Source organism: Danio rerio, chromosome 18, assembly GCF_052040795.2.
Source record: "Danio rerio strain M-AB ecotype USA chromosome 18, GRCz13ab, whole genome shotgun sequence".
Classification (NCBI taxonomy): Eukaryota; Metazoa; Chordata; class Actinopteri; order Cypriniformes; family Danionidae; genus Danio; species Danio rerio.
This window is the reverse complement of record NC_141038.1, coordinates 36,349,690-36,362,881: the sequence shown is the minus strand read 5'-3', so window position 1 is coordinate 36,362,881 and position 13,192 is coordinate 36,349,690. Positions and strand designations below refer to the sequence as shown.

At 35.5% G+C, this 13,192-nt stretch overlaps 1 protein-coding gene and 1 long non-coding RNA gene across 2 annotated transcripts in view; one reads left to right on the top strand and one right to left on the bottom strand.

Moving 5' to 3' along the window:
• Positions 1-13,192, top strand: part of LOC141378718 (uncharacterized) — a 41,708-nt gene that overhangs the window by 11,967 nt on the left and 16,549 nt on the right. The window contains exon 2 of the long non-coding RNA XR_015515116.1: positions 6,145-6,229. This is a non-coding gene — a long non-coding RNA (uncharacterized LOC141378718). The remainder of the gene's footprint in view (positions 1-6,144; positions 6,230-13,192) is intronic.
• olfck2 (olfactory receptor C family, k2) lies at positions 4,621-9,658 on the bottom strand. The gene is made up of 6 exons (XM_087293260.1): positions 9,368-9,658; positions 8,968-9,262; positions 8,086-8,871; positions 7,406-7,627; positions 7,115-7,238; positions 4,621-6,497 (listed from the first exon to the last, which is right to left on the bottom strand). Exons 1-6 carry the CDS (start codon positions 9,595-9,597, stop codon positions 5,584-5,586), a joined length of 2,571 nt encoding a protein of 856 aa, XP_087149386.1. The 5' UTR covers positions 9,598-9,658; the 3' UTR covers positions 4,621-5,583.

Below are 13,192 nucleotides of genomic sequence, written 5' to 3'. Positions count from 1 at the left end.
TAATTCTTCTTCTACTTGTGTGAATGTATATTCAACTCGAATAACATAAAAAAAAATATTTTTGAGCCAGTTTAAAAACATAAATTAACTGGAAATGTCGTACTGTAAAAACACTGTCTTGCTCCAATCTCGCATAAAACTAATTCTAACAGTCCTTGCCGGAAATGACATCAGCATCATTTTCGATATTTATATGAAACCTTAATTAAGTAGAATTATTTATCAATTTCTTTATCAAAAATTGCTTATCTCACATCAAAATAAATAAATAAGTAAATAAATAAATAAATAAATAAGCTCTTACATTTATTTTTGAAAAGTTTAGCCTAATTATTAATTATTATTATTTGTATATTGAATTGTGTAATGTGTAGAAAATATAAATGAATAGAGATATACGTACAAATAAAATGAATAATGACTTTGAAGAGAAGTAAATTGTAGGTGCAATTTGCCGGTTGTCCAGCAGGTGCCCTCATAACTCTGTCTCCTTACGATGCACTTAAGGCTTTACGATTACTCCAGAGCACTCGTAGATCCACGAAGATTTTCAAGTGCTACTTAAGTTACGATGCTTTTGGGAAACAGACCGTAATATTAAGATCAGTCGTACGATCATTTCTACGAACTTCTTAGGCTTACGATGCTTTTGGGAAACGCAGCCCTGGTCGATTAAGGCACTGGTTATTGTGCTGAAATAGGTGCAGATCTTCATTTTTGTAAACAGTTTGTTTTTAGCAGTAATTTAATGCTGGGCGTGTCATCGTGATTGACAGCTGTGATTGACAGTTTCTCAAAGCGCGGCGTCTGAGCTTCGGCAGGAGACTGAAGTAGACTGAAATGTTATTATTCGATTTCTGTGTTATTTTACCATGACAAAATGAGTTCAGCAGTAAACTATAGTTTCTGACATACATGATCCTGGTGGAACACTGTTTATTCGCTAAGTTCAGGGCTTTTTTCGGGCTTTATTAGTTTGCTGATACACGCCTAGCCACCCAGATAGCAAAGCACAGTTCCGGCTAGATTCTCGCCTGCCGGAGACTTATCTCTTAGAGCTCAGACTGACTAATGTTACCTCTGCTGGACCTACTCCGGATGCCTGGACTCACTACCCAATTCCAGCCCGAGTCAATCAAGCCAGATGCGGCGGCCGAGCGAGCAGGCGCTGCCGCATGCGAGCCGGAATCAGCCCGCGACGCCGCGAGTAAGTTATGCGCTGCGGCCTGGAGCTGGCGCGATTGAATATATATAACCCTCATATTTGTTAACGTTATTACATCCATTTGTGTTGATATGACAGCAAACGCATGCTGAGAAGTTCGGGGGGCGTAGTTGATTTTACATAAAGCGTTTGATTGGAAGCTCGACTCTGCTCATTTTCGCGGCTCCTCCTCTGGCTCCATCAGACAATCCTTCTGCGCATGTCTGGCTCCAATTTCAGCAGTCTTTTGCGACAGTTTGTGCCCGTCAAGCAGGCGTTTTGCCCTCAAGGCGTTCAATGGGAAAAAGGGCTGTCGCGTCGTCCATATTTTTTACAGTCATTGGTAAAGACTGAGTGACTTTTGTTTTTGTTTTTGTTTGTTGTGTTGTGGATTAGGGGTGGGACAAATATATGCCCATTTAACGTTATTTCCGACCGCTGTACATACTCTGGCGCCTAGACATTTATCTAAATTTATCTAAAGAGACATTTATCAAGACATTTATCTAAAGAGATCTGAAAATGCTTCTTGGTTTAATTTGAATTTCATTTAAATAGATGTTTTAAGTTATTTGAACTACAAAATACAATACAATTTTTTTCAGGGTTAACATTTATATCCATTTAAAAAATATATTGTCACTATGTTTGACTGTTTGGCAGCGTCTTGTGACTGAATAATAATAATAAGTATGCTATTGGCTACTTCCAGCTGTTTTTGTTTCTGTCAGCTCAGATTCATATTTTGTGTCTAACTATTTAGATTTGTGGCAAGCAGTCATAAATAGTGGGATCAGTAGGAAGTTGTTTCTGCAGAATAATATTTAGAATTGTCTTAAAACATTTTATAATGTAAGCAACACATCTACAGCGAATAAAATCGATAATGTGTGTTTTAAATTTATAGTGCGCGAATAATCAAGGATTGATGATAATTTGTCATATTGTTTGCACCAAGGGGGCCCCAAATAAAATCCTGCTTAGGGCCCCCTGAAGGTTTGGGGTGGCCCTGCTTCACAGTCTGAGATGAAGCCCAAAATACACAGTTAAAGTTATATTAATTTGGTGAACTAATATCCGCACTATGCAAAAACTTGATTAAAGAACAAAGTAAACTAGCCTATTTAATCTGACAATTTTTTTTAATTAAAGAGATAGTTTACCCAAAATGAAAAAAAAAATACTACAATTTACTCAAGTTTCTTTCTTCTGTTGAACACAAACGAAGACATTTTGAAAAAAGTTGAAAACCTGTAACCATTGACTTCGTAGACACAAAAACAAATAATATGGAAGTCTATGGCTATAGTTTTCCAGCTTTCTTTAAAATAGCTTATCTTGTGTTCAAAAGAAGAAAGCCAAACATGTTTGAAACAAGTGAAGGCTGAGTAAATGATGACAATTTTTAGTTAGAGTGAATTTTCATTTTAACACAATAATAATTTCTCCAGTTTCTTTTGAAATTCAAAATCTGCCACAGGGTTCCTGGATTTAAGCAATATTAGAAACAGTTTTTGCTGTATAAAAACATTAATACATTACATATGGAGAGTCCTTGTAACCTGTATACGTGTGTGTGTGTGCGCATTTGTGGTATACAGTGTATTTTTTTTTTGTAACTTTAAACTTATATAAGAACATCTGACAGATTTCTGTAGGGATACCACTGTCTGTGTTTTGCTTTCACTGCCAAATGTAGGCACACTCAAAAAAAAAAAATGTACTAAAATGCACCAGCCATAACATAATTACTTTTTAGCGTTTAGCATGTGGGATTGAAGTTAGATACTATAGCTTAAAACTGAACTAATGAAACAGCTTCATTAGATTATGCAAGCCTTTTTTTTCTTAATGAATATAGGCCCGTAGCCAGCCTGGTAAAAGTTTTTTTTTTTTTTATCTCAAAAACTATTACAACTAAGTAGCCTGTGTCATTTTATTGGAAAATAACAAACTTGCCCGCACATTCAACTTTACTAAGCCAGAATTTGCCACTTGAATAGAAAAAATTGAAACGTAATAATAAATATAGTGTAGCCTCCTGGTTTTCTAGCCTCTCTTGTAAAAAGCTCATTTTAAAAAATCTATGAATAGCAACAAATTAGTATTATAATAAACTTTTATACGCTTTAAAACTAACTTTTGGTGCTTTAAACCTTTTTATCAGGTATTTTCTTTCTTAATAAGGTCCAAGATTTAGAATAAAAGTTACTTGTAAAATATTTTTGCTATTTAACAACAATACAGTAGTGAAAGATGATATCAGAATCAGATTCTTCTCTGTCTTTAAGCCTTCTTCGGTGAGTTTTTTTTTTTTAACAATTTATGATAGTATATATTGGTTATTGCGATATAGCTTAAAGGGGCTAATAATTTTGACTTTATTTTTTTGTTTAAAACTGTTTTTATTCTTGCTAAAATAAAACAAGGAAGACTTTATCCAGAAGTAAAAATATTATCAGACAATTTCCTTGTTCTGTTAAACATAATTTGGGAAATATTTAAAAAAGAAAAAAAACTCAAAGGGGGTTTATTAATTCTGATATATATATATATATATATATATATATATATATATATATATATATATATATATATATATATATATATATATATATATGTATAAATAACTGTATATATACAGTTGAAGTCAGAATTATTAGCCCCCTTTTGATTTTTTTTTTTTCTGTTTTAAATATTTCCCAAATGATGTTTGACAGAGCAAGGAAATTTTCACAGTATGTCTGATAATATTTTTTCTTCTGGAAATTTTATTTATTTGCTTTATTTTGGCTAGAATAAAAGCAGTTTTTAATTTTTTTTAACTATTTTTGGGACAAAATGATTAGCCCCTTTAAGCTAGTCTACAAAACAAACCATCTTTATAGAATAACTTGCCTAATTACCCTAACCTGCCTAGTTCACTTTATTAACCTAATTAAGCCTTTAAATGTCACTTTAAGCTGTATAGAAGTGTCTTGAAAAATATCAAGTAAAATATTATTTACTGTCATCATGGCAAAGATAAAATAAATCAGTTACTAGAAATAGGTTTTTAAAACTATTATGCTTAGAAATGTGCTGAAACAATCTTCCCTCCATTAAACAGAAATTGGGGAAAAAGTAAACAGGGGCACTAATAATTCAGGGGGGCTAAGAATTCTGACTTCAACTGTGTGTGTATATATATATATATATATATATATATATATATATATATATATATATATATATATATATATATATATATATATATATATATAAGATCCCTTTTGTAAGCTACTAAGCTTAGAGGATTAGAGTAAAGTTGCACGTGTCTATATATATATATATATATATATATATATATATATATATATATATATATATATATACATACATATAATTTACATAACCATTGTTTCAGAACACAAGATCATTGTGATATGTAATGAGAACATTTGCTTTAATCACCAAGAAAAAAACCTTAAGATTTTTTTAAACTTACTATTCAGTAGCAAGAAATACAAGATACAAATTTCAAATTACACTCTGTGCTGAATTAATGTTAATGTGCTGCGAAACTTTATACACAGCCATCACAGCAAACTGACAAAAGATATATTTTTTGTTTAAAAAGTTTATACAACATGAAAACATAACCAGAGAACCCATAGACAAATTTCATACATGGCAATATATACAAATTACATATATTTTTCAAAGTTTTCCATTGTACATATACAATTTGTATAGTTTTGATTAATGCACACTGTCAACATGTAAATATAAAATGACAAACTCGGGCCGCACAATATTGTAAAAAAAAAAAATCAACCTTTTATTTTTCTATGATTCATATTGCGATATTGAGTATACTGTCATTTCACTAGGATGAGTTCGGGGTGGAAATATTTTATTGGTTTAGATTGATTAGGATGATTTTGTAGGACTGTCTATCTGCATAAAATATATTGAACCTACTGTATCACAAGCATTGAAAAATATAGTGGCATAAAATAAACAGTGAGTCTCTATGAGTCTTCCATGAGTCTTGCAGTGTTCAGGCACAAATTATCTAATATAAGTCAAAAATGCTTTAAACTGGCTTAAAATGCTCACACTTGCAAGTGATTGATGTTTTGGTAACTTTATGGTTTAAACGTTGCATTTTTGTCCAAAAATTACATGTTTTCCTCTGTGACTCCTGATTAAATATAATCCAGACTTGATGTAGCAGATCCTGTAATGTGAATATTGCAAATGTGCACATTGCAATTTCAATGAGAAAACCATATATTGTGCAGCTCTAGTACAAACTTTAAAAAATGTATATGATTAAAGCTGGCACCAAAACATCTTGAAATAAGTGATATATTATGCAAGGTGTTGTGAGTACATCAGTAAGATTTGCTTTGTACTTTACCCATTAAATGTTTTTTGGTGTTTTCTTCTGGCCTAAATAAAATAATAAAAAACTTCGGAGCGAAAATACAAAGAATCAGACTAAAGCTTGAAGCTAAAATGGCAAAAATCTCTACAGCCACAGTAAATTTCCCTGGAGAACTGACATAAGCTGGGATAAAGGTGATCCAAACAGCACTGAATATGAGCATACTAAAGGTGATGAATTTAGCCTCATTGAAGTTATCAGGCAACTTCCGAGCCAGAAAAGCTAAAACAAAGCAAAGTGATGCTAAAAGACCAATATAACCTAGTACAACCCAGAAACCAACAGCTGACCCTAAACTGCATTCTAGAATGATCTTGTCTTTGTAGTGCTGCATATTTTTGTACGGAAACGGTGGAGATATTGTTAACCAAAGCACACAAATAATAATCTGTACAAGAGTGAAACCAAAAACGCTGAGTCTCTGTTGAGGAGGCCCAAACCATTTCATGACATTACTTCCTGGAAGTGTAGCTTTGAAGGCCATTAACACCACTATTGTTTTCCCCAGAACGCAAGAGATGCAGAGGACAAAAGTGATCCCAAAAGCTGTGTGACGCAACATACAGGACCACTCAGTGGGCTGACCGATGAAAGTGAGTGAACAGAGGAAACACAGAGTCAGTGAGAAGAGCAGCAGGAAGCTCAGTTCAGAGTTGTTGGCTCTCACTATTGGAGAAGCCCTGTTTTTATAAAACACTAAAGCCATGCTTAAAGCCAGTAATGAGCCAGAAACAGAGAGAACAGCTAGGATAATCCCAAGGATCTCATCCCAAGACAGAAACTCCACTGGTTTAGGAAGACACTTGTCCTTCTCAGTACTGGGCCAGTAATCAGGTGGACATTTATCACAGTCTGGAGAATCTAGAAGATTAATATACCACTGCATAACAGCAATTCATGAACCACAAGAACAAAACAGAGATAATCAAACTGCCATACCATAATAGTTTGTTCTATATAAAACAAATATTTGAAAATTAAATTCATGCAAAAACCTTCATTATAATGAAGAATTTCTTGAAAAGAAATCTTTATTATAAAAATGGATTACAATTTTTTTAAATGCCCTGTGGTGACCACAGATTAATAAAGGGACTAAAATATTTCATTTATTATTTTTTAGAAATAAGAAAACAAATCGTTTAAAATGTTTGACAAGGTACTTTACATATTATTATTTTGCATGAATATAAAATGTAGAAAAGCAGATTGAATGATAAGAAAAGAAACAGCAAAATAATAATTTTAAAAACATTAATTACATTTTTTTGAATCTTTGGGCCCCATGGCTGGAATTCACTTAATCCACCCCTGAGTCTACAAACACTCTAATGACTAGCAGATGGCATGTGTTTACAGACTATGATTAGACACTTAAAATAAGGTGTTTAACAAATCGTTGGTAAATGTATTCAAGCAGTAATAAAAATACTAATATTAAGATGTTACTCACTAGAGTGTTTAGACAAGCAGCTTACCTGTCTTATTGCTGATTTCTCCTTCTCCGCATGGAATGCAGTCGTAACAGCAAACAGGTCTTCCTTTTTTTACAGCCTTCCGAGTACCCGGTGGACAGTTTTCACTGCACACAGACACAGGCACCTGCAGGTGACGGATGCACATAACATCAGAGTCTGAACCAATTTATTAATGATTGTATTGTTCCTCTCATCATTAAAATAATGATATAACATCAGTAATAATTTTCCAGGTTACAGCCTAACATCCCTGAAAAAAAATAAAATAGACTATAACAACACATGAAATACCTTTTCACTGCCATCATACCAAATGATAGCTTTGTTCAGGCTGAATTCTTGGCCTTCAGGCTGGGACGCATCATATTTGCCCACTGTCACAAAATCAATTGAACCATCTCCTTGAAGCTGCCAGTTCACAAGTTCATACACGGCCACAGGGTCTCCATTAGCATCAAACGAAACAGAATAATTATTTTTAGAAAAATTCACTTGCTTGAGTTGATCAAAAACCTGCATGACAAACATAATGTGTGGGGTTAAATATGAATTAAGTAGACCTTCACACACAAATAAATATTGTAGCCTGTTTTAATATTATTTTGTTGCTATATATAGGTGAAGGTTTGAAACAGGTTTGAACAAGTAAGGGGTGAGTAATTGATGACAGAACTTTTAGACGAACTATCCCTTTAAAGTGTGAATGTTAGAAGAAGAATGTTAAATGCAAACTCGGTTAATTAAACAAGCTATTGAATAACAGTGGTTTGTTCTGTAACTAGGCTAATAATATTGACATTAGAATTACAAAAAAATAAAAAATAAAAATAATAAATGAATCTGCATTTATTCCAGCCAATTTAAAACAGCCCCTCTCCAGAAGAAAAAGAAAAAAATACACTCACACACACAAACACGTAGGCTATATTTGTGAGTTGTATTTGGGTTTGATTATTCTTGTTATAGCATACCTGTCGGGGCTTAACTTTAATGTTTTTGCTGCACTGTGTTTCGTTGCAGACAATGCCATGGAGTGCATGAGCTATAGCGTATGTTGCTTTGTACACCATGTTAGAGACGCGCAACTGGGACGTGTCTGTGTACGGGTTCTTTAACCTGCCAAGGTCCTCTGTGCCATCACATGCGGGCATGCCAGTGGAAGGATCTGTCTGCTGTTGTAGACTACAACTAAATGAGCTTTCCCAGAATTCTGTCAGCAAGGGAAATTTTAACACCTTGTATGGGGACAGGTCAAGTAGAAATTTACGAAAACCCGGGATAAGAGATCGCGGGACCGCAACGCCCATCGTTCCTATACTTAAATTAAACCGCAGCATCTGTGGGTCTGAAACCCAAGCTTCACTCCCAATCCACTGCATTGGAGGGAGTGGCTCTTTGCTCAGTTCTTCTAGGAGAAATCTCATATCACCTGCGGCCACAAAAGCAACGATAACACGAGCCGTTGATCTGCGAATGACATCCGCAACCCTTTTCAGTTTACTGAGCGGGTAGGTCCTGTAGTAGGCTTCAGAATATTCCACACAAATTCCCTCTTTCTCCGCAGCTTTCAGGAATGATGCCATGCCATTGTTCCCGTAGTCTGAATCACTGCGCACAGCCCCTATCCACGTCCACCCGAAGCGCTTGACCATCCGCGCCAGTGCGGCGGCTTGATGGTGATCACTGGGGATGGTCCTGAAGAAAGTAGGGTGCTGTCGCTTGTCACTGAGACACGCGCATGTTGCGTAATGACTCACCTATATGTAAAAACATGACAGGTCATATGTAATTATCATCAGTTGTTAGTGTTCTTTTTGGTTTTGTTATATACTTTTTATATACTCAGCAAGCACCTGTGGAATTTCAAAAGGACCGAATATTCTTGAAATGCTTATAGCCGGGGTGGAAGCAGAATCTCCAACTAGTGCGAGAACTGCGGCAGATTTTGCACAGGAGTCGGTGTCGTTATATTTAGGATCTAGTCCGTTAGCAAGCTGTAACGCTACCTTGATTGCCATTGGCACAGAGCCACAGGAGTCATATATGTGGTACCCTAAAAAGATGCCCGGTAGAAGATCTGAGCTGTTGTTGATCTCTTGGATGGCGAACTGCAAAGCACGAGCAAAGCGCAGCTCTCTGAAGTCCATGCTGTTGAAGTACACATATATCAGCTGTCTATTAAGGCTTGTTTGAATTTAAAGCATTGTTTATTATTATTATTATTATTATTATTATTATTATTGAAACTCTAACCTGCCACTGCACTCTAATGGTTGTGGCCTCCTAGTATAGGTGTACTTTTCTGTCCTCACATAGTAATGAATAGTAAAAGCCCCTCCAACAATAAAGTCTCCATCCTCAGAAAGTGCAGGTGGCTGAGCGTCACCTTGAAGGATACAGGTCCCTAAATCAACCCCACAAACTGCAATACACAGTCTGGCAATGCACAGCATCTTCACTGTGAATAAAAGATGAGCATTCATTTCTCCTGTTATAGCTGTAATTCTAAATGTGAGTTGAGTGTCATCTTTATTATAGGCTGTCAGTTACACTACTGTTGTGTGTGTTGTAAATATTTGCTGGGAAAACAAGGGTGTGGTTAATATTTCACCCCAGTCAAATGTAAAATACAGTAGGAGAATGTGTCTCAAGTGTAAAAAGTTTCAAAACAGCACAATCATAAATTGACTGTAAAAAATGTGTCAATATGAAAACTTTTATACAGCATTTAGCAACACTTTCCAGTCAGGTTGTTGTGATGCATTAACTCAGACAAACAACTTCATTATATTCACCTTTGTTAACTTTAGTTAATGAAAATCAAAATGTTAATTGTTAAATTAAAACCACCAAACATATTAGGAAATTGAAAGAATACAATTAAATTCAAGCAAAATATTGCAAAATAAATAAATAAATAAATAAAATACAACCAACACAATTTCAACTAAGTTTTTAAAAAAAAGTTTTTTGCTTCTCTTGGTTTTTTCTCTCTTTTTTTATTTGTATTTAATATTTATTTTTTTAAACTTTGGGTGTACTCGTTTATTAAGCTATTTTGTTCGATGTCCCACAGGATTCACTTTTAATATTGATTGAGATAGGGCATGTCGAAATTTGCTTCATTTCAGATTCTGAGAAAATACAATTTAAAGAAAAACTTTTTAAATGATATATTTAAAGCTATATTTGAAACTGCATCACATCTGAACTATCCTGAAAGGTCTAATTGTTACAGTGTATGATTTTCTGGTCCAAAAAGTATAAAACAGTTAAACTATTGTGTGCAGTACAACAGCTTTATTTGTTAAAAATATAAATAAATAAGAAATTAAGCAGAAAATATTAATAATATATAAATGTAATATTGATACATACATACAATATAAATTAATATAGTAAATTTCATGTGTTAACTAATTGCAGTCACTAATGGTAGAAAACAAAATATATTAGCCTAACAAAGAATCAACCTTGCGTTTGCGTGGGTTTCCTCCGGGTGCTCCGGTTTCCCCCACTGTCCAAAGACATGCAGTACAGGTGAATTGGGTAGACTAAATTGTCTGTAGTGTATGAGTGTGAATGAGTGTGTGTGGATGTTTCCCAGAGATGGGTTGCGGCTGGAAGGGCATCCGCTGCATAAAAACTTGCTGGATAAGTTGGCGGTTCATTCCGCTGTGGCGACCCCGAATTAATAAAGGGACTAAGTGAATGAATGAATGAACAAATAGCACATTTTTGTCATTTTTATGACTAGGCCTACTTGAAGCTTGTGTTCTTGGAAATACATTATATGCCACTTTAGCAGAGGGTTTTCAAAGGGGTTTGTCTGTGTGTGTTTATTATATTCTTTAAAGGGTTACTTTAAATGTATACGTTATAACTTACTTCTAAAATAACGTGCTTCATTACAGGTGCAGTAGGTGATTGTCTTCAGAAACTTTTTTGTTATGCTGGTTGAATGGCTCTTCACATTAAAATAGTAAGGATAAAAGTATCTAAATGTATTTGTATGTATTTTATATTGTAGATAAGGAATAAAAAAATGTTCCTCCAATTAAATATTGTCAGACCGAAAAATAACTAAATTACAACAGGTATCACAAACTGTTCCCAGAGATGGGTTGCAGCTGGAAGGGAATCCGCTGCTTAAAACATGTGCTGGATAATTTGGCGGTTCATTCCGCTGTGGCGACCCTGGATTAATTAAGGGACTAAGCCGAAAAGAAAATGAATGAATGAATGAATGAATGAGAGAATCTCAAACTGTCTGTTAATGAATTTAAGTTTAAACTTTTGCGCAGCCTCTTTAAGCAGACAGATACGTCATTCGCGCACACATGTAAAGCGCGGATAGAGAGACGTGAAAAGTGGGGATTTAGAATATCTCAAGAAAAAACTAAAGCCATGTTATTTACCAAAAAGAAAATAAGAGAGGATTTAAAATTGAAATTGGGAGGTAAAGATTTGGAGAATGTTGAATCTTTTAAATATCTAGGATTGTGGTTTGATAGGAGACTCACATGGAACACACATGTGAAAGGCCATAATGACAATCACATATCACAGACAGTTCTGATGCAATGCCAAGAACGAGAGAAACGGGGCATTAAAGGTTATGGATGGACAATACAATAAAAAATAAATGATATGGAAAAAGATACACTAAAAATTTTGCCCACTATAGTATTTCCAGTAGCTCCCACATGGCTGCTTGATGATTTGGAAGTTGATTTTGAATTAATGAAAGAAAAACAAGAAAATGAGATTGACAGTAAACAAGTGGAAAATTATATAAGGGAAAAATACAATGAAACAACTGAAATATACACAGATGCATCAAGAATTGGACAAAGGGTAGGAGTGTCATTCAGTATTCCAAAGTTAAAAATTGAAGTTACAAAAAGAATTAATAATAATTTAGCAGTTTATACAGCAGAATTGGTAGCGATATGGTTGGGTCTAAAGTGGGTAGAGGACAATAAACCAATTAAAGCAGTCATTGCGTCTGATTCAAGTTCAGCACTCATGAGTATAAAAAATGTAGTATCAGAATCACGGCAGGACATAATATATGAAATAGTACAGTTGGGAAATAATATCATTAAATCAGGAGTTATCATTTCATTATTGTGGGTACCAGCGCACATAGGGGTTAGTGGAAATGAGATGGCAGACAAGTTGGCTAAACAAGCAGCACAGCAAACTATGATAGACATGGACATCAAATACAGCAAGTCAGAAATCAAAAGTATAGTTAAAACCAAAATATTAGGAAAATGGCAACATATATGGAATAATGGGAGTACAGGACGTCAATATTACACCATACAGAACATAGTTGGGAAAGGTAGGGAAACAAGGAAAAACAAACAGGAAGAAGACAAGTACCCCTTCGGGGGGAACTCCAGCACTATAAGTGGATTTGATTGTTAAAATCCACGTATGGGAGGTTCGGTTCAGAAGCTACTCGTCTGAAGGAGTATTGAACGGGCCAATTAAGAATGAATTGGCAGCGCAAGCCTGCGCAGGTGAGCGGCATAAGCAATCAACTGAGTATATAAGCTCACCTGGCGCCAGCAGACGCTATCATTTTTCGCTTCAGAGACTTTCTGATCGAGTCGATGAGGGTTCCTCCTGCTGTGACCAGCGGTTCTGAGCGAACGAGAGCATTCTCCCGGTCCAGAGTGTGTACACGCAGCGGCAGACAGTCGAGCTGGGTTTCTCCCTTGCCTGGCGTTCTTTGGGTCCGGTCCTCCAGAGCGGTGCGTATAAAGTTGCAAACTTCACAGAAAGAGCAACACAGTCGTGCAGCACGTCCTTTTCAGGACGGCGCTCCGACTGTGCGTTTCTGGATGCGGTGGTTTCCTGTCCTCGGATGATGGGCGCGGGCACTGCGTTACATGTCTGGGGGTCCAGCATGTTAATGCGCTGCTCGCGGGCAGTTCATGTCGTCATTGCGATGCCATGACTGTTGCGCAAGATCGCGGTTAGCCTTTGCAAAAGGGCGAACCACCCCAGTTGTCCCCTGCTCTGCAGCGGGCACTCGGGCAGATCTGAGGGTTTCAGCGAGAGATA